At 37.6% G+C, this 21858-nt stretch overlaps 2 protein-coding genes across 2 annotated transcripts; both read right to left on the bottom strand.

Moving 5' to 3' along the window:
- Positions 1–614: 614 nt before the first annotated feature.
- LOC144442652 (uncharacterized) lies at positions 615–8959 on the bottom strand. The gene is made up of 8 exons (XM_078132030.1): positions 8879–8959; positions 7602–7669; positions 6066–6111; positions 4868–5006; positions 3716–3819; positions 3027–3188; positions 1907–2109; positions 615–1249 (listed from the first exon to the last, which is right to left on the bottom strand). The coding sequence occupies exons 1-8, from the start codon at positions 8942–8944 to the stop codon at positions 1096–1098; spliced, it is 942 nt and encodes a 313-aa protein (XP_077988156.1). The 5' UTR covers positions 8945–8959; the 3' UTR covers positions 615–1095.
- An 8495-nt stretch (positions 8960–17454) lies between these two features.
- LOC144442596 (uncharacterized) lies at positions 17455–21858 on the bottom strand. The gene is made up of 6 exons (XM_078131978.1): positions 21729–21858; positions 20765–21028; positions 19858–19923; positions 18972–19109; positions 18311–18434; positions 17455–17617 (listed from the first exon to the last, which is right to left on the bottom strand). The coding sequence occupies exons 2-5, from the start codon at positions 20954–20956 to the stop codon at positions 18312–18314; spliced, it is 519 nt and encodes a 172-aa protein (XP_077988104.1). The 5' UTR covers positions 20957–21028; positions 21729–21858; the 3' UTR covers positions 17455–17617; position 18311.

The following is a 21858-nucleotide window of genomic DNA, read 5'->3' as shown; positions in this document are numbered from 1 at the left end:
GAACAAAGGAAAATATTGGGGGATAATATAATTATACCTCTTCAAGCATAGTTTATGAAAAATCGGGGAAAATATTGGTGATTTAGAAGGTTTTGACTCATATTCCGAGCACTGCAAAGTTAGTGACATAGACACAGGTTGTTGTAAAACGACCAGGGTATATAATCCATATTTTCTGTTCAAAGACAATAACTCGGTTTGAGTATGATATAATTACTATTGGTTCCATCTGTACATCACAAGTCCGTAGTGTGTCATTTCTAGGACATACGATATTTGATTTCTTTCAAACCTGGCACAAAGGTGAAATATAATAAATGACACCACCAATGTATCTTGTAGTCTGTCTGTATACATCTATCATGGTAAGCCACTAGCCTCTTTATGACAGTACTAAACAGACCAGGCATGCTGACAAATTATTCTTTGGCTTGTGATAATGTTATACATGGACACTGATGGTGATATTCTATGTAGAATTGATAGGCAGAATATTCAGAAGTTGATACTGCAATATCTTGCAGGAATATATTTATTACCAAATTATCAGAAAATGACATCTGTTAAAAAAATCAACCCCTCACCATTCCTTTCCTCCCCTTTCCTTGTTCCCCATGTAATGTACCAACACTTTGTAAAATAGACATGCAAAAAGAAAAGAAAAGAAAGAACCCCACAGTCTAAAAAGAGCCTGGGTAAAGTTAGATTTACCCGAGGGTGGTTGCTCCGTGTCAATGGCAATGGCAAGATGAAAATGGCAAGATAAATTGTCCTGCATAAATTATGACACATTTCAGATTACGATTAAATTTTAGGTGTGAAAAACAGTTGTCTGGCAGAGATATAGGAAGTTGGTCTAGAACAAAAAGTATATAATGTGTAATCTTTACGGCTTCACTGAATAGATCAATGATGAGAGAACCTGGGATTGAAACCCAGGCCTTTAAATAATCTGTGATTCGAGGCCATCTCCCATCCCTGGACTTTTAAATAATAATTAACTGTCACTATAGCCCTGTCACTTAATGTCAAGAAGTATTGATGTATATAAAGTTTGTTTTTGTGTGTGTTTTTGGGGGGAGAGCAATGTTTTGGTCAGTGTTGGCATAATTTGGTCTTCATAGTTTGTCTGATATCACATATATCTTGAGGAGTTGTTCTACAACATCCACCTATCCATTTAGCACCAGCATCAATCCATACAGGTACGTATTCTGACAATTTCATTACATCTTTATTTCCACACCATCTGAAAGAAAGTGAGAAAACAAACATCTCATAAAATTTGTGAGTTTCAGTTATAAAATTAACATTGATTACCTTCTGTAATATATAGTATTACATTTATTACAATCATACATTTTAGTGATGTGTGCATGTGCATGTCTCACTCTCTGTGTCTGTGTGTCTCTGTCTCACTGTGTGTATCTCACTGTGTGTGCATATGTATGTATGTATGTTACTTTTTATTTTATTTCAAAGTTGTTTGGGCAACGTAATACACCTGATCCCTTGATAATATTTCTTTTAGCCTAAAAAAATAATTATTTGGTTCTGGTTACCCGACCCCACCTAGCTTTTCACTGCCGACCCTAAACTTTTTTTTCAAGAAAAAAAATCATAAAATCGCAAATATTGTGAAATCTCAATAGAAACTGCCATCAACTTAAAAAGACACTCTAAAACTGTTCTTCCAATTTGTAATGGCTGTACATCTGATAGGAAGAAATAAACAACACAGAGACTATTTGGAAAACAATGGAAAACTCGAACTAGACCCTCACACAGAAAAAATATATAATAAAATAAAATAAATTTACCTACCCCATCTATTCTAAAATTTAGCGTAACTGGAACCACATAATTTTTTTTATTAGGCCTTAGACAAATTCTATATAAAACTTACTCTTTTTCTTGAGTGTAACTTTCACCACTATTTGGATATACAATCAATGTCTTGTCACCATTCTGACCTTTAACACTCCTCAACAAGGCTTCAATATATTTTGGTGATGTGCAGTTAACACCGACTGCAGTCACTGCTGCAGCTGATGCAGCAACTTTGACTGCATCAGAAAACTTCTCACCATGACATATATGTTCTTCATCCTGCCAATCAATATTAAAGGGACATAGTCTGCAACTTGTAGGTATTTTTTGTCATTTTTGTTTCCAAATAAAATGTAACTTATATTTTACCCTTCACTCTCACTTGTTTAATGACTAGTAGTAACTGGCAAAAATCATACTGCTCCGAGTATGATTCTACGGACTAATACAAATTCGAGCCGGTAGGTGAGATTTGTAGTCTGCGGAATCATAGGAGGTGCAGTATGACGTAAAACTAACATTGATTTCATGAGATTACATATTTATCACATAATTAAGGTTTTCCACATTTTTCCATCATTCTGAATCGAATTTTACGAATACTGCGTCATTTCATCGCACTTTATTCTTCATCGCGTATCAAAAATGGCATCCGCTGGATGGCTATGCAAATTATGTAATCGTGTGACCTGTTGCGAGGTCAAACTTATGTGCAGGTTACACTGTGTCGTGGTTTAATTCTCGATGTACATGTTATATCAAATTTAGCTTTAAAACGTAAGTAAACTTAGCCGAATGTGACTTTTGTCCCTTTAAAGGACAAGTCAAATCAGACTTATTTCCACCATCAGCACACTTATATTGGTTATCGTTACCAACTTTATGATTTTAAGTGATAGAATAGCATCTTAGTAATTTATTCAACTTTAAAATCTTGTTTAAAAAAGCTCTACTGCACTTGACATGTGTTCAGTCACTTTGAAGATTTCCTGCAAGGGTTTATGGGAAAAATAGTCATAAAATCATCCTTATTGCAATCTCTTTATGTTGACATATACAAAAAGAGTGAGGACAAAAAGATTTGAGTATTCCTTGATTATTTACCTCAAGTTTACAAGTTATAAATCTTCCAAATATTTATGTGGTTATGCAAAAATCGTTGTTTTCAAAACCAATATTTGTTATCGGTGTCTCACCTTACATGAGAAGGAAATCCATGCTTTCTGAGCAGGAAACTCTTGTAGTAATTGTACAATGGCTTGAGCTTCTGCTAAGGCTGGTACCGTGTCAAATGCTATGATATCCACACCAGTCTCAACTAATATCTCTATCTGTGGTCTATGCCAGTCTATCAAGTCCTTGAATTAAGACACAGGAAAGATGATGGTCACATGCATTATTTTCTGTCACTCACTTTAAAAAGTCACCAAGTGTTCATGCATTGAAATTTTGATGTAATGATGATTAGCCAGGGATAACTTTGAACTTAGTGAGGACACTGCGTCTTGCCTTGTACATACCGGCGTCACTAATTTTCAATTATAATTGTAATGCCAAAAATGTCTACAAATCTGACTGATTTCATTAACTTACATTCTCCTTCTTCAAAAACTCATTGAAATAAAACTCAATGTGCTAAATACTTTGTTATTGTGCATACAGTAACAAACATTTCCACAATTATTATTTTTTTGCAATGTATTGAGTTACAAACAAGGACTTAGTCAATGTTGTTTCACATTGATTTTTCAAGTAGGAAGCCATAATAAAATTATTTTATAAATTTAAAATAAATACCCAAACCTCATCCATATGGCAACTTTAAAATATATTCATTTTTAGTACACAAAATGGTTATTTTTTTCTCAATGCATCCATATCTTACTTGTTTAGAAACAGTATCAACATAGTCACCAGTATACTCAGATGCATCATACAGATGGACTGCATACGGTCCTGTACACGCTGCCACCAGTGGCAAACTTCTGTCTAGGTGGAGAAGAGAAATTTATTGATATCAAGCAAACAAATGGGATTTTAATAGGGTCAAAGGTCATGATAAAATGTAAACCTTTCTGATATTTTGACAATTAAACTATAAAATACTTTTACAGCCTGTGAAAAAGCACCAGTGCATTTGCTTGAATGAAGTGAGCTACGGAAAGGCTTCATACAAAGACAAAATTAGGTATAAACATAAATACAACTGATACAAAAACAACAGTACATGCCTCTGATGTAGGTTGAACCGACACTTTTATCAGTTTAGTTTCTGTGGAAATTATATTAAACACTAACAGTCGTACTCGATTGTTATAACATGTAGCATTCTATCAGTAAACAGAGTAATGGGATCCTGGCTCATGTGGTGTTTATACTTTGATAAGTTACCAACACTAATTGCATTATATGTCTTTGCATGAAACTTGTCTCATTCCTACTTAACACAATCAAGCAAATGTACCGGTGTTTTTTTCACAGGTTGTAAAACTTTTTTTATTCACATCAAAGTTTTTTCTCATAAGACAATAATGAGAAACATATGTTCTGTATTTCTCAGTTGCTAGAATTCAATCAAATGTATATTTAATAATTCAATTGTACTGTAAATATGACTCTGGTAATCGAGCCTTCGGTTTTCCATTAAGAAAGATGCAAACTAAATCTATTGTTCTTCAATGTACTAGATTACACAAGTGGGGGATAGATTTTTCTCTGTTGTGCAATGCTAGTCAACCTGTGATCAAGAAAATGTAAACATGGAAGTCCCAAAACACTACACTGCAAGATTATGGCACTTTAACTCCCTCCAGAGACTTATATTTAAACTAACATCCATTCAGTAGTTTATCGCTGTTGTACATGTCCTGACTATGGTTTTAGTTTGTGTCTAGTTTTAGTTTGTGTCTATCTTAGAAAACAGATACTTCAAGATTACCTTACATTTAGCCTAGATTTCATGTGGCTTGGATTTTTACATTGATTGGAAAGAAAAAATGTCAAAAATCCAACCTCAATGGATTCCTGTGTACTTTACCTTGATCTTTTCCTGATTTTTGAAGCTCTTCCCAAAATTCATCCCTGGCCTCTACAGCAAGCTGGACACCTTTTTTCAGGAGTTGTTTAGACTCTAATTCAGTTAGACCAAGGAATTGTTGGAAACCAGAAATAGATGCCTGAATGATAATAAAATCATACACTAGTATAAAACATGTTAATTATGATTAGACATTTCCATTGATCTCAAAATTTACATCGTTCAGAATTTGTCTAACATTGTTAAGTTGTATTGTCTTGATTGTTTTATTCCCATTTTTGTCTAGAGCTAGGGTAGTCTGGTTCCTGATGACTGTATTCCGATTGTACACTATGTTATCTTCACACATTACATGAGTCAATGTCGTTACTCAAGGCGTTAATTGTAGTTCAACCTCTTGCTGGGCTAAATGCAAATGGCGTATGTCAATAGTAATCCATCACAAATTGACAGGCTGTCGTCATCACTCATTAATATTCATTGGTACAGCTGGACTGAAATATGCAAATGTCCAACCGAACTCCACCTCCAGTCTGCTAAACTAAAATCACATGGGGGGGATGTGATGTCATCATGTTTATATGAACGCTGTAGGGGAAGCACAGAATTCTGTGCGAGAACAATGTGATTGACTGGACGTAATGTGTGAAGATAACGTAGTGTAAAATTGGAATACAGATGTCAGGAACTAGACTATAGCTGAGAGATAATGGTTGATATATCAAACACTACCTGTAAATTGCATTTTGTTGTTTTGACATGATTATAAGTCTATTATTAGCATTGATCAGTACTGTTAAAACATGTCCGTTGCCCTTATAAATAAAAGTACACTGTAGTCTCTGTGCTATGGTTTCTTCTCATCAGATATAGAGCCATTACAGATTGGAAGAACAGTTTTATATTGTCTTTTTCAGTTGATGTCAGTTTCTGCATCCACTATTTCATGCGAGACATCACATCTTTTGCAATTTTATAATTTTTTTCTCAATACGTAAAAAAAGTTTAGGATGGGTGTGAAAAACTAGGTGGGGTTCGGTAACCGGAACCAAACTATTTTTAACCCAACTCAGAGACCACATTAACTATTCATATTTCGGTTTTTTTATGTTCATTAAGACTAGAGTTCCCTCAGAGTTGACTCAACTGGCTAAGTGAGAACTCTACCTCTATAAATATGATGCATTGATAGACTTACTTGATATGTGACTGTCTCTATGATATCTGCTCCACTCTCTAGAAAACTATAAAATAAAGGGATTATTAACCTACTACACTATGAAATAGTGGGATTATTAACCTGCTACACTATGAAATAGTGGGATTATTAACCTGTTACACTATGAAATAGTGAGATTATTAACCTGCTACACTACAAAATAGTGGGATTATTAAACTGCTACACTATGAAATAGTGGGATTATTAACCTGTTACACTATGAAATAGTGGGATTATTAACCTGCTACACTATGAAATAGTGGGATTATTAACCTGTTACACTATGAAATAGTGGGATTATTAACCTGCTACACTATGAAATAGTGGGATTATTAACCTGCTACACTATGAAATAGTGGGACTATTAACCTGCTACACTATGAAATAGTGGGATTATAAACTTGCTACACTATGAAATAGTGGGATTATTAACCTGCATTACAGGAAAAGTCATATTTGACCATCATGTCTTTCCACCAGGGTAAATCTTGGGCAGAGGATGCGGTGAGTATGTGATGATGAGCCACCTTTGATTTAATTTACCCCGGGTGATCTCTCACCTGGGGTTGTAGACAGTCAAAGTGGTACTGCGTTGTGTACTACCCCTGGACAGAGATAATGGATTGGTGGGTCACAGGTTGGGTAAAGGTGGGTAAATTTGACTTCGTATAGTGCTGCTACACTATCAAATACAATGTTTGGTACAGACAGGGAAAATTCATCATCTCATTCTGATGAGTACTCAATGAATCTTTGGTATATGGAAGTATGAATAAGGATAAAATGGAAACGAGGACAACATCTGTTATCGTCAGTCATACCGCCACCTACAGTTCAGCTGCTATAACTATGAAATTATCTTTTGCTGATCAGGGGCGTGTTCGATTTGCACAATCATAATCACGATTTATCGATCACAATCATGATTTTGCATTTGATAAGTATCAATCACAATCATGATTAGTAATCACACAGTAATCATGCCTCGAACCATGATTGACATTATTACACAATGGCGGTAAACAACCTTGTTTTGAGAAATGACGTCAGATTAATCATAATCAAGATTGGGCAAATCAAACGCGCCCCTGGATTGTCAACCAAGACAAATCATACCGCCACCTAGTGGTCAGTTATAACTATGAAATTCATCATTCTAATGAGCACTGTTGACAAAGACAGTTGGAGAGCTCAATGTTGTTTCCTAATTTTGTCACTAGAGGGGGCTATTCATAGGAAAGGTGTGTTTTCAACAATATAAACTTGAAATCAATCTGATTAAAATCCGATGTGGTGAAAGCGGCTAGATGTCCTTATTTACCTCTATTCATCGTGTTGTAACGTTTGTTTTCTTCGGAGTGATCGCCGCCTTCCCACAGGCGGCGATCACTCCGAAGAAAACAAACATTACAACACGATGAATAGAGGTAAATAAGGACATCTAGCCGCTTTCACCACATCGGATTTTAATCAGATTGACTTGAAATGTGAGATTAAACCAAAAATAAAGTTTACCTTCTATGCATATCTTTAATTTTCTGTGAATGTGTTTGCAGCGACCTAGCACTCCATAACGGGTCATTCTGTAAAAATCAAGAGACTTTAGAAAATGAAATAATAATCACTAGAAATGGGTAAAATTACTTACGTAAAGTTTGAGGCAAAAATCCTCTGGTCATATTAGTTACTCAATTCTCAAAGAGAAAATGTTTACATAATTTTTATTTTCATATGAAAATAAATATATTCCAGTGTTTTATTTAAGGGCGGTAAGTAGGTAAAATCTACCGGGGTTCCCCACCTAAACTATGATACATTGCATGGGAAGCACTACCAGTTTTACCTTTCCCCCTTTCTGTTACCGGGGTTCCCAAACCTTAGCAAAAACACTGTATTCCAAATATCTGAATTAGGGGCTGGCCATTTTAACTCAGTGGGATGTTTTGTGTGTGTACGTGTGGGGGGGGGGGGGGTCATTTGAAAAAAAAACCCAGCAATTTAAATGGGAGGGGGGGGGGGCATTTTGGAAAACACAACTTGAAGTGGGGGGGGGGCAATTCGGAAAACAACACTTTGGTACCATGTAATGACTCCTGGAGAACTGTAATTTGTCAACATTTTCTATTGTTCTTGTATTAACTGCATGCAAAGTGTCTCCTATGGATTTATACTATGCAAAGAAAACAAAAAAATCTACCAAAACTAAATTAATCTATGCTCTTACAATATTCAGTGACATTGTACATTCATATGTTGTTATAGTAACATCACTCAAGTAAGACTTATAAAAGTGACCATATGGATGAGGATATTTCTTGTGGACTTTTACATGTAATTTATAAAACAATGTTAATATGACTTCCCACTTGGAAAAAGTCAATGTAAAACAACATTGTCAATGCTACATGTTTGTAACTCAAACTGGGGGTCAGTTGGAGAAAAACCACGTTCAACTCCAACCCCCGACCCCGAAATGACCGGCCGTTATTCTCATAGTCATGTTGCTTGCAGACAAGTCCTGCTTGCATACGGAGCCGAGTAAGGTGTTGCGAGTGACGGGGTCACTACTTGCAGACGAATTTACATTTCGATTTTACTGTTTACACAAACTGTTGTAACTAATGACTAAAACATGAATGGCACGCCGCATGGCACTCAGAATCAAGTACTGTAATGTGTTATGCAAAACTGTACTATATAACACCTATGGCAGGACTATAAACGTTACATAACCAAAAAAGTGAGAGTAATTTACAATGTAATGCTGTTACGTAACATTTATAGAAATTTACCTTCATGTCGACACCCCGACGTTCCAATTCAGTCGCCGAACCTCCGTCAATTACTTTGTAGTCCATCGTTAAAACAACCTCAGTTGAACTTGTAACGTCACACAGTTCACTCCTTTTCATGGAACATCGAGTGAAATCGAATTATTATAAATTGCTTTACTTTTACCTTTCTGAGTATTGACTGGAACACTGTACGTATGTGATGATGGTCGGCACAACAGACAAGGAAGAGAGTGGCGGTACATGCGGTACGTAGAAAACATGGAAAATGCAGACGACGTCGAACTCAGACTGGGTACCATCACGGGTCGAACGATGAACTTTATACGGCGTTGAGGGCGCCCTACAACTAGGTCACACACGTACAATCCCAATACGAGACAAGATGTCTTTTCGTACACTTAAATTAATTAGCTATCATGTCTCAGTGGTACCAGCGATTCAAGCTAACTTATTATCCTTTCTTTTCTCTGACTCAGTGTTGCAGTCTTGAAAAATTGGACATCGATGAAACTGGAATAATCAAGGCAGGTATGCGAACTTTAAAAATAAATGAACAAGCAAAGTTTTTGCTAAATCGATGTCCGGCAATCGTTACGTGCGAGTGCAGTGCACGTGACGTGGTAATGGACGTAGCCCCCATCCGATATACACAATGTAACTGTATACATTCTCCAAGCAAGGTTCAATATTTTGGCAATCATAAAAGTGTTATCTCAACAACAACAACAACAACAACAACAACAACAACAACAACAACAACGTAACACATCTTTCTAAATCTCAGACAAATCCATTTACTGAGTAGCTTTATTATAGAACAATGGTGACAGTGACGATAAAATTTTTTAATATATACAATGTTTATATACATGTACACACACAAAAAAAACAACACATTTTACTTGTTTTCATTATTAATACTGTAAATATAAAAAGCGCAAAATTGACGTCATTTCATCAAATATCGAATGCCAAATACAACTGAGCACACAGACTATTAATATAACAGGACAGACTATTTGTTAAAAGTTTATATTAAAAATAATAACCCTGTTTTTGTCATTTTCATAAACATATGCCAGGTGAAAATTTCATTACTTCTACTGATACAGAAAACCTATATATGAAGTGGTGACTAATGTTGTCTTTCATTCCAATTGATAAATCAATTAAAATCGTCAAATATTTCTAAGATATTGTAATACATGCATACACTTGTATCTGAAGGCACACAACTCTTCATCACGTGACTTTGTAAATAGTTATATAGACAATAAATTATACAAGTCACTTGCAAAATCGATTTTGAAATTCGCGTTCACTGGCTCTGCTCTGCTTGATGCAACTACGCAGAAACTGATAAGAAACTAGACATGCTACACTTTAAGATTTTCTTGCAACATTGTGTCTAAATGAAATGAATCAATGTGATACCGCGCAGACGACAAATCAAGACGTCAAAACACTGGCGCCCATATGTCCGCATCTAGTTGCAGTACAATTATTTGATTTCCTTCATTTAGCAACTATAGCAAAGATTTTGCTATCTTACAGTGTACAATATACAGTTTATTTACATGTACTGGTTTCTACTTCGTTGTATCAAACAGAGCCAGGGAACAGTAACATGAAAGGTGCAGTACTATAACATTGTAAAAGGTCGCGATATGTGCACTCAGTAAACACCATAGATGATTGCTAAGATTGTGCATGCCAAGATTCAAGGTTTAGTTCAATTTCAGGATTGGAAGAGTTAAACCATAGACCCTCCACCAACGTGGAGGCAATTCGTACAGGTCAAAGGTTACAGTACTGTGAACAAGATGCGTTTTGAACATGATATGGTTGAGTGACACAAATGACGTTTCAGTCTGAAACTACAAAGGGTAATAAACCGTATATTGAAGCAAGATACTGGTTTAAAACGTCACCGTTTACGCGTAGGACACTCTACCCCGAGTATGATAGTTTTGCATCGGGTGGTCATTTGTCTTGAGCTATGAATAAAAACAAAAGAACATCAGAGTCACGTGATTTTTTACAAAGCGAAAATTCAGGAATGTTCATGGAGGCTGAAAGTCTACAAGTCAAAACGATGCCATGATACATATCATTTGAGTTATAACGTTGAAGAGTCAGTGTTTCAATTCCTTTATCTGAGAAAGTAGTGTTGCCATGGTAACAGTCTATTTTATCATATTTCACGGTAACAGTGAGTATTTTCTTTTGAGATCAGTCTGATGTCCACGGGTCATCTGTTTCGTGTGTTCTGGTAATTAGATAAATTATGATTATGCGAACGCCATTCGAACCTGAAAAGAAGGCAGAACCACAAAATTCAAAAGGATTCACATCGGGTTTCTCTTTGCATGACATTTCGTAGCAATTTTTACTAATATTAGAACAAAGATATTTTATGTCTGATATAAAAAAAAAAAACTTTTAAATAAATTTGTCATCTACAAGTAATAATATTATGTAAATACAGTGTACCTGTCATGGTATTCTTCGTTCATTCAATAATGGTTTTACATGTAAACTCCAACAGGGAAAATAGGCCCCTGGCCACCAGTCAGTTTGGACTCACAGGCGTTTAATTTCATTTTTTTCGACTTTTATATGAACAAAGTGTAGGCTTATATGATGCAAAGACGGATATAAACTTACCGCGTCCACTTTGGTACGGCAGCATACTGCTTTGCACGCCACAATGGTTGACAGTAAACCAAACACCAGACCAGCCATGGCACAAGCGAAGTACAATGCAGCGACGATCAGTGGGTTCTGTTGTATGAGTGTGGGTGAGAGAGAGAGAGAGAGAGAGAGAGAGAGAGAGAGAGAGAGAGAGAGAGAGAGAGAGAGAGAGAGAGAGAGAGAGAGAGAGAGAGAGAGAGAGAGAGAGAGAGAGAGAGAGAGAGAGAGAGAGAGAGAGAGAGAGAGAGAGAGAGAGAGAGAGAGAGAGAGAGAGAGCATTAATGACATCATAATTATTCTAACTTAGCTCCTGGCATGTTTTCACTCTTTGCTCAGACCGTTGCTTATATCGACCATATATACTGCCACCAACCTGAACAATTTGTCAGAGTCGATAAGAATTGTATTTCAATCAGAGCTTCATTCCAAACAACTCTTCTTTGTTCTGTAAATCATAAACAAAACTAAGAAACTGACGCTCGACGTGTTTGGGAATTCTGCAATAACTTTCAAAACACAGAATAAGACAGTAAGTCAGAGTAAAGAAAAAACAATTGCTTTTATTTATCAATCGACACTACGCGAAAGCGTCGGCACAGAAAGTGACTTCACGTCCACCAAATCACAGGGGCGTGTAATATTTCATAGATTGTTGTTTTCTTATTGCTTAGAATGTCGTTTTCTTAGGAAAATATCGTACGAATCTTGCTGCTACAAATGTATCAATCTCTATACTACTAAGAAGTCTCTCCCCCTTACATGTAGGAATATATATTAATCAAAATGTTGTTATATTTAGTCTGTAGACCTGGAAAACAACAATCTGTGAAATATTACACGCCCCTGTGCACCACTGAAATCACGTATGCCTACGACCAGAGAGGTCGCACTGATCCCCCCTCTCCCACTGACTCACCATGTCATAGATATACTTACGGCCAGAAAGGTCGCTTCGAGATTTACACTGTCCACAATCTCTTCAACGACATATTTCAGGTTATCTGTGTCCCCTTCGGCAAAGTTATACAGCAGAAGACCGGCCCGTACCACAACGATGGTGGATGACATGAATGCTAAAGTGGACATCACGAAGTATGCTGCCACCTAGTGTTGAAACATACACAAATTAACTTAAGTAGTGGGCCGGGGATAATTTGGTTATTTGACGGTGGTTGTTTTCTTGTCTGTATATGCAAATCCTTATGTACCGTGTACTTGGTATGTAAGGTAAACGCAACGAATATTCACGATTCCTCAATTAATCCTTAGTGAACTTGCTGGTAATAGCAAAAATGTAAACACTGGGAATAAATTATAGTATTATTTTTTTATATTGAACATAAAAATAGTCACAACATCTGTAAACCTTGGCATAAATGCCACCAGGTCCCTGTGGTATGACAAGACGTTCAACGTGTATACTTACACAGCTATCGGACTGCAACTTTGCTGATAAAAATCCTAAACAGCCAGTCGCTATTAACAACGTGAACTGGAGAAATAAAAAAATAATATGAAGAAAAAATAAATGGGGGAATCCTTACACGATTCATTGATGCAACTATGCGATAAAGTGACAATCTAAAGAAATAACACCGCCAGATATATTCAACTGTGGTTATTATGTTTCAAATGTTACTCTCTCTCTCTCTCTCTCTCTCTCTCTCTCTCTCTCTCTCTCTCTCTCTCTCTCTCTCTCTCTCTCTCTCTCTCTCTCTCTCTCTCTCTCTCTCTCTCACCATTGAATTATAACCCCATGCTCACACACACACACACACACACACCATGGATTTATTACTCAATACATCCATGCTATAACTCACCTCGACAATGTCAATAAGACCGAAGAACTGAAATATTGAGTTTTTTCCACACACCAAGTCCGTGTTAGTGCCATTCGCAGGCACTTTTGGCCATAAACAGAAGGCCGTCATTGACAGCGGTATCAGAAAATACACTAAACCCGCCAGAAACAACAAGCAGCCGCATGAACTTGCACAACATCGGTTGATTTGGTGCCCCATGACGGTGTTGCTGTCAGATTCAATCCTTTGCTACGGACGGAAAAATAAACTATTTTAACAACTCAGTTGTGTGTCGTCATCTGAAATGTGTAGTGTGGTCAGTTGTGTGTTGTTGGAGATTCTGTTACAGTAATCTCGGGTTACGTTTTAACGATTGTCGTCTCCTGTAACAAAATATAGTCTCCGAATGTCACTCTGACATTAGTGAAAGTGAGCAACTAAAGAACGTACCTGTACGCAATTCAAAATTTGTGTATGGTCCAAAGACCTTTGATGATTTCCAATCCGACACAGTTAGAACTTACTACTAAGTTCGATGCTATCTCCTGTAAAGTGATTTTTTCACACCTGCCACTTCTCACCTTTCCTGTAGATCTTATGTCTTTAGGTGACGGCAACGCTGGAATTCGATCTTTCCCCTGATTGGTTATTCTATGTGATCTGCGACGTGATTGGTCGGAAGTAAAACATTGACAATAGAGGTCTCCCTTCCATTGTCGATGTGTAATGTTACAACGTAACTAAACCATAGATTGCACATATAGTTGTACATATTAGGTAACACACATAAACATCGCTTTTGTTCAAATCTCCAAAATGAGATTCGTAACAGTAGTATTTAGTTCATACGGCATATTATTTAACACTTTACTTGTATATAACAGGCTTTTTATATCCCTTCGCCTTCACTACAAAATCAGTTTGGACCTCGTTGCGATGACATCGGAAACGTCACCATAAATACTTTAAGTACGCATGCGGTGTGTAGCAAAAAAGATCAATTTTCCATTCTGCGTTTCACGTTTTGTTCCCATAGTAATGGAAGTATAACCGGCGCATCATAATCGTCCGGCTCCACCACTGTCTCCAAATGATCCAACAGCTTACAGACTTCCCCTTCAAGTTCATTGTCTACATAGACAATGGAAGTAGGAAGTGTTATTGTATATTGTCTATTGTAAGGCTTAGACCACTAACAAAATCTTTTTAGTGGTCTGAGTGTAAGGTGAATTCAATCATCTATTGTGTAAAGAACACTGGATTTGTTAGCGTTAGGCCTAATTATGTGTCATTGTCTCCACTCGAAAACAGACATACCATGGGATTATGGAGGTATAACCCAGTTGTTATCCCTGTTGGCCACATCCACCAGTGTTTCAAGTGTCTTAAATACAAAATAAATTCAACCTCCAAAAAACCCATCAAATTTTGAGATAGACAAAGTATGGTAGCAATCAGTGATTAGGGATGGATGTACAAGTATTATTTACTAATCCAGTTGAAATAAAACATGGGGGTATAAGGTTGTAGTCATGGTTACCCTTTCTTAGGGTTCATGGTTCCAAGGGGTAGCATACCAAGACTGTTCTACCTCCATAATGGTTCTAATACCACCACACATATATTCAGGGGTCATCGGTGGCCGAGTGGTTAAACCACTTGCCCCTTACCACTGCGGTCGGGGTTCGCTGTAAGTAAGAATAGTGTCGTTCAGTTTGACTCTACCGAACAACGCAGGTTTTCCCCGGGTACTCCAGTTTCCTCCTGCATTAACACTAAACCCATGAGGGATGGCCCTCACTGGACTTCTTGGGAGACAAGTCTTTATATGCTTAAAGAACTATCCAGTATAAATAAAGATTGTTAAATGTTTACCACTCCCACCCTTCCCTTAAGTCATTATTTTGGAAGAGTTTTTAGCGTCCATAATAGAGAGAAAATTGATCCAAAGAAACGATGCGATGAGTGTATGATGCAGTTCTACCATTGACATTGACTTGTATAGGGAGTTGTTTATAGATATTAATACCAGTAACTGTCATACAGACGCCTGTAATTCATAAAAACTACGTCATATAATATTTAATGCAGGAAAATAAATGATATTTGGAAGCTGAAATGGAGTGTGCGTCACCATAGAGGGAGTGTGTACATATTGTAACTTAGCAATAGTCACAGCAATATTTATCACAATGTAGTTTTTTAGCGGTAATCAAGAAAGCGAGAGACATTGCATGTCAGATCAACAGAACACACGCATTGTCTCACTGCCTGTTTCTGAGAAAGCTGACATTCATACTACAAGGTGTCAGAATATATGACCACATACGAATTCTATCATTCAGTATTATAATACTAGTAACAATGGGGAGCTCGAGCATTTGACACGAGATTGAGCTGTTCTACCCCCTCACAGTTGTTATTGTATCTCTTAGCCTCGTCTCATGTGTCAAGCAACATTCATACCACGCTCTGATGTAAATCAAAGATGAAAACAATTCACAGGCAGAAATTAAAGAAATGTCTCTAAAAACAAGAACAACATTATGCTTTGTACGGTTTTCCGAAGATATAAAATTCTTTCTACAATAGTATAGCTTATCAAAGGAAAAGAAAACTACAGCAGTCATTTTAGTTTTCTTGTCGTGTCTTAGGCTCACCACCACAATCATTTGTTGGTTGCCGTGACCCCCAGGTAGTGACCTTGCTGTGATCATTGAGGGCAAGTAGGATGATATTGTCAGTACTAAAGCTTCAGAGAAGTAATTCAGCTTAGAACGCCAGAATGATCATTTGCACGCGTGAAAATACGTCATAGGTGTTGTGCTAGCGTCCAATAGTCCAACAAAACAAAGGAACACTTTACTGCACGTGTTTACGTTGAGTTATACACGCGTATCATATTCTCATGACACAGCTCAGCACTTTCAGTATTTGGTTTCTCCTTTTGTACCCATTTTGCCGACCGACAAGACATTGTGGTACATAAAGAATTAGGACATTGGAAATACGCACCCCACAGAAAAAAATAACAGTCTAGAAACATTCGTCTGGAATATCAAAATAGATGAAGTATGTATCTCATATTTTTAAAAATCATTTTATATGAGCCTTCCTATCATTTAGTCTTGGGTTTTCCATCTTTGTTTTCTTTTTGTGTTTTGTTTTGTTTTGTTTGTTCGTTTGTTTGTTTGTTTGTTTGTTTGTTTGTTTGTTTTGTGTGCGTGTTTTGCTTTTGTTTTGGTCTGTTATTTATTATTTTTTATGGTATATGTATATTATTATTATTATCATATGTTTTCCTTGGACCACGAACTCGACCAATTTGAACAAACTATTTTTGTGGTCGAGCCAGAATTCGAATATATATATTTCTCATTGCCGATATGTTCACTTTATCATTTCATTTTCCTCACTTGATATGTAAATTTGGTTGTTGTTCTTTCGACCTCTGGCAAATAAATAATAATTAAAATAGTCTTCGTTGGCCAGGTCAGCAAGTGAATCAACAGGTGGTTGAAAAGTCATCGTACGAGGGCGTCCTTCAGTTTTCAATATCAGCAACAGAAACGTCCATTAGTTCCACTTATGTTTACATGTAATACTTATGTTCTGTTTAATCACTAAAAATCGTATACATGTTAAAAATACACAACTGAAATATTCATAACGCGTCTAATTTTTAAAAAAATATGACAGACACTAATAAACGTAATGTAAATGAAATGTTTTGCGAACGAGGAAACATGTAAATTCAAATTTGACAATAAGTCGAACAATTTACGCAAGTCGTAGTATTCATTCAATTTTTAAATACAAAACAAATACCCCATAGTTTTATATATATTTCCTCTGTTTACTTATAAAATTATGTCGTTTTGGTTAGACGTAGGTCTGCATATAAATCTCAGTTTAGAAAAAAATGAATCGTAAACTGAAATTAAGAAGAGTAAACAAATTAAAAACACTTTGGAAAAATATGAACTGATACACTTGTTCTCTCAACGTTGTCAGCTTTAACCTTCCTTACCCCACCCCACCCACCCCATCCCACCCCATCCCACCCCACCCCACCCAAAATACTAACGGAGCGTTTGATTCACCGTTGCTTCAAAGTTCTTTACTCCAATTCATACTATATATTTACAATCCCACAAAATCCATCTGTAGTCATTGCGTGAATACGATAAACATCTTTTCCCACTTGTCAACGAGAAGAGGGAACGATTGTGTTCATCTGAAAAAAAAATACAGATAATATTTAATGGTAGAAAAAAATATAAGGGGAAAATATTGAACTGTACTAGCTTTCATTAAAAACCAAGCTTATTTTCTGGCGGTCTGCAGTAAACGTCTTATCGTGGTGGCGCCCTTATACCAGCACTAGTACTGGTTAGGGCTAGCTGAAGAACACCACGTATGTTACAGTAGGTCTGAACAAGCATGTTGAGTATATGGCTCAATACCAGGTTAGTCAAGTCTTATAAGTATAATTAGTGTTTACCATTGAATGGAAAAAACATAGTTTATAACTCTACGAGGAACGGCTTTTACGTCATTTTAAAGAAACCTGAAACAACGGGTTTATTTCTTTTATTATTTTCATGTGCATTATGTTTTCCGTATTTATCCTAACAAGTACCATATCCAGCTGATAAAACCCCTGTATGCTTGCTGATTGTACACTATATGTTTTAAACACATTTTATCAGAAATTATCTTCTTTTCTCTAAGATGGGATATGATATGTGTGTCACCAGTGAAATGTTCTTAGATTCGCCGTTGGTGTCGCACTTCTGAAACTGCTATATACATGTCTTTTTTTTTGAATATTCATTATATTCTCTCCTGGTTCACAGGCACCTACACATGCACTACCCCTACCTACTCAAAGTGTGAAATGAAATATTCTAGAAAGATTTTGTTTTACCTTAGGATGTTCCGACTTTGGATTTATTGCATACACCCTTACAGGCGATGATGACACAGGCCAGCCCAGCAAAGAAACCACCAGCTGCACACAGGAGGTATAACGAATCGATAACCAGTGGGTTCTAAAATAGTAAGGTGATATCGTGGTGTAAGTGCAAAGAGAGCATAATGGGAAGAACAAGATTGTATGACGTCACTCCACAGCGGTAAATTACAACTCATAATTTCTTCTTTGTTTACCAGTAAGTCTGTGTTAGTGGTAACCTAGCTTTCGTCATGTCAATTTGTCTGCCTCTTTCCACCCGTCCGTCTGTTTCTATATCTGTGACTGACTGACTGACTGACTGACTGACTGTGACTGACTGACTGACTGACTGTCTGTCTGTCTGTCTGTCTACCCCCTCTCTCACTCCCTCACTCCCAGACTGTCTGTCTATCCGTCCGTCCATCCACCCGTCTCTCTCTCTCTCTCTCTCTCTCTCTCTCTCTCTCTCTCTCTCTCTCTCTCTCTCTCTCTCTCTCTCTCTCTCTCTCTCTCTCTCTCTCTCTCTCTCTCTCTCTCTCTCTCTCTCCCTCCCCACTACCATTGCTATATATTAATACATCATTGTTCAAGGTGGAAATTATCATCAACACATAATACGTGGATGGCAACCTACCGTCACGTTAGATAAATCAGCACCGCCAAATGCACCCGAACTTTCCTGAATGAGGGCGTAGAGAGTCAGCGTCTTCTCTAACAGGAAGATATTTGATACGAAGAATGTCAACATTGCAGATATCAACATTGCTATTGACTTGAAGGGAGAAAATATAACACATATTAGACACCTGACTATGGATAATTACAATAACACAAAGTCAATCCAGGGGTCAATAAGAATAACTATGGCGCTGACTTGGCAGAAGTGTATGACATCACACATTCTGAATATAGTTTATGTCAAAACAGGATGATCTGCACTACTATAAAAATTAACTGTATCAATTGTGCAACAGAGCTATGACAGGCCTGTCTCATACCAGACCTGTGGCAGGCCTAACCAGTCAGGGCCATGGCAGACCTTTCCCATTTCAGGGCTGTACCGGTCATGCGTGTTACATTGTAAGACCTGTGGGAAGCCTAACCAGTCATGCTGTGGCATACCTGTCCCATATAAAGGCTGTACCGGCCAGGCGTGTTACAGGCCTGTCTTGTCAGACCTGTGGGAAGCCTAACCAGTCATGGCTGTGGCCTGTCTATTCAAGACTTTGCCAAGCATTTCAAGGCATGGATATAGCAGACCTGATTGGTCTGGACTGTGGTAGGCCGGTCACATCAGGGTTATGACAGGTCTGTCCCATCAGGGCTGTGACAGAACTGCTGCATGCCAGGTCAGTCCTGTCACAGGCATGTGTTTTCTAGCTGTGTTGGTACCAAGAGTATCTATTAGTTGGCATCCCGTTCATTTGAATATGAACTTAGGTACTCACTCTTCCATGCAGTAAAGCCCCCCCCCCCCACCACACACCAGCTATAGTTTTTACACACTGTCCAGTACTTACTACTGACTCTGTCTGTAGTTTGGCCGCTGCAACGCCGAGACACCCGGTCGTTAGAAGTAATAAAATCTGGGGAAAGAAGAAATAAAATGTTATTTGCATTAATATTTCTGTTTGTCACCCCGCTTTGTATCTTTTAGTACAGAGTGGACTACTGATTCCAACTTGACTGCATGTCGAAGAGGATGTGCAATTTTGCCCCCATCTTTAAGTCTTTTGGAGTGTGTCCCTGGAGAAATGCTTCCTTTGGAAAAGTTTAACTCTTCGGTTACGTAAAACCGCAGTACGTCGAAATGAGATAATCGAAACGGTAACCAAATAACCTATCCTGTTATAACCTTATAACGGTTACCCAAACTGAGGTATGGCTTATTCTATTCTAACAAACCACTCGTAACCTAACGTAATCTAACATTGATGGTAGGCAACATAAACCAACTCAATTCAGTCCATATCATGGTAGCGCTACTGTCACGATAGACCAAAACTGCACCTCAGTATCATTATATGACCAACCTGCATCATATCACCCTCAAGCGTACAAATGTTTGAAAGTCGCATGTTGATAAACAGCGGGAAAACCAACCCATGTACCATGACTGTGATGGGAAAAAACTGTGTTTATGCTAAGGTGCGCGTAAGTAGGAAAAATCTACCGGGGTTCCCATGGCCCATGTCATTTTACCTGGGTTCCCAAACAAATTTACCATAGACTCTATGAGGGAAACACTGCTGTTTTTACTCCTTTCTCCCTTTCTTTTACTGGGGTTACCCAACCTTAGCAAAAACACTGAAAAACTACTGACACCTCACTTTATGGAGACTTCAGTACACAGGAACCTTAAGACTTATAATTCGCTCGCACAGAGCTGACAGTAGAGGCCAGACAGGTCAAACGTTTTGTACTTACGTAAGTGAGTGTGACCATATCAATAAATTGGTTTTGGTCAACGATGGAGAGACAGATGACGGACCCTGTAGTATCCAAACCAGGTATTGGTACATAGCAATAGATTGTCATACAGACAACCAATAGGAAATACAACGCCCCAGATATGAAGACAGTAATCCCACAAAGCGTGGAACATGTTTTATTGACCATCTTGGATCAAGTTGAAACTAGTACTTCTTTGAGGTCTTTGGAAGCTCTCTACACAAATTCACACTCGCTGCCCTGTATGTACAGATACATGTAAAGAGGAGAATGGTAACCTGTTTGTGATATTGTTGTTGTTGTTGTTGTTGTTGTTGTTGTTGTTGTTGTTGTTGTGTTGTGTTGTGTTGTGTTGTGTTGTGCTGTGCTGTGCTGTGCTGTGCTGTGCTGTGCTGTGTTGTGTTGTGTTGTGTTGTGTTGTGTTGTGTTGTGTTGTGTTGTGTTGTTATTTTCATATATGAGCATTCCCGTAGCAGTAGGCACACAAAGAGACAATTCAACGAATTCAAAATACTGAATATGTCGATATAACTAATATAATATTGCTGGTGGTGCACTTTCACAGTTGTGGTACAGTGTGAATACTCGTTCGATAACCGAGTCTTGGAATTTAACACAGTGTACGGAACTGAATTCTAGCTGGTTTGGTCTGAGTGAAATCCTGAAATATCGAGTTCCCCACTCTTCCCTTCCTCTATTGTTGTTGGTGTCATGGACGCAAATACACGTACAAGCAGCACTTTGCACCTATATAGTATAACGCCATCTCTTCTATCGTTGAATATAATGTATTACGACACAGCACACTACCCGCTCACACCAAAACTTAATTATTCTCAGTCCAACCCTCTGCACCAATATATACATAAACAAGCTTATAAGTTCAAGGCCTATATATTAAATCTAATTAAAAAGGAATTTTACTGTGTATCAAACTTACCAGTTGAACGTCTCCAAAATGTCCGACTTATAGTGCTAGGTAGTATGGGAAATCTTTGTCGAATTGAAAAGGGGTCGGCGTGTATAATGCCCCCGCCTATGTACCTTGTCACAGTCGTCGTCGCCTACTA

This window comes from Glandiceps talaboti, chromosome 11, assembly GCF_964340395.1.
Source record: "Glandiceps talaboti chromosome 11, keGlaTala1.1, whole genome shotgun sequence".
Taxonomy (NCBI): Eukaryota; Metazoa; Hemichordata; class Enteropneusta; family Spengelidae; genus Glandiceps; species Glandiceps talaboti.
Note: the sequence above shows the minus strand (reverse complement) of the source record. Positions and strands in the feature narration are given on the sequence as shown.

Excerpts from the sequence above, each read along its gene's own strand:
- LOC144442652 (XM_078132030.1), bottom strand. The coding sequence starts at position 8,944 with ATGGACTACAAAGTAATTGACGGAGGTTCGGCGACTGAATTGGAACGT. Across the intron at positions 5,007-6,065 it reads TAGAGACAGTCACATATCAA|GCATCTATTTCTGGTTTCCA; the intron begins GTAAGTCTATCA and ends ATTATCATTCAG. Across the intron at positions 3,189-3,715 it reads TTGATACTGTTTCTAAACAA|GACTTGATAGACTGGCATAG; the intron begins GTAAGATATGGA and ends TCTTAATTCAAG.
- LOC144442596 (XM_078131978.1), bottom strand. The coding sequence starts at position 20,956 with ATGGTCAATAAAACATGTTCCACGCTTTGTGGGATTACTGTCTTCATA. Across the intron at positions 19,924-20,764 it reads ATATGGTCACACTCACTTAC|ATTTTATTACTTCTAACGAC; the intron begins GTAAGTACAAAA and ends TTCTTTCCCCAG. Across the intron at positions 19,110-19,857 it reads AACTACAGACAGAGTCAGTA|TCAATAGCAATGTTGATATC; the intron begins GTAAGTACTGGA and ends TCTCCCTTCAAG.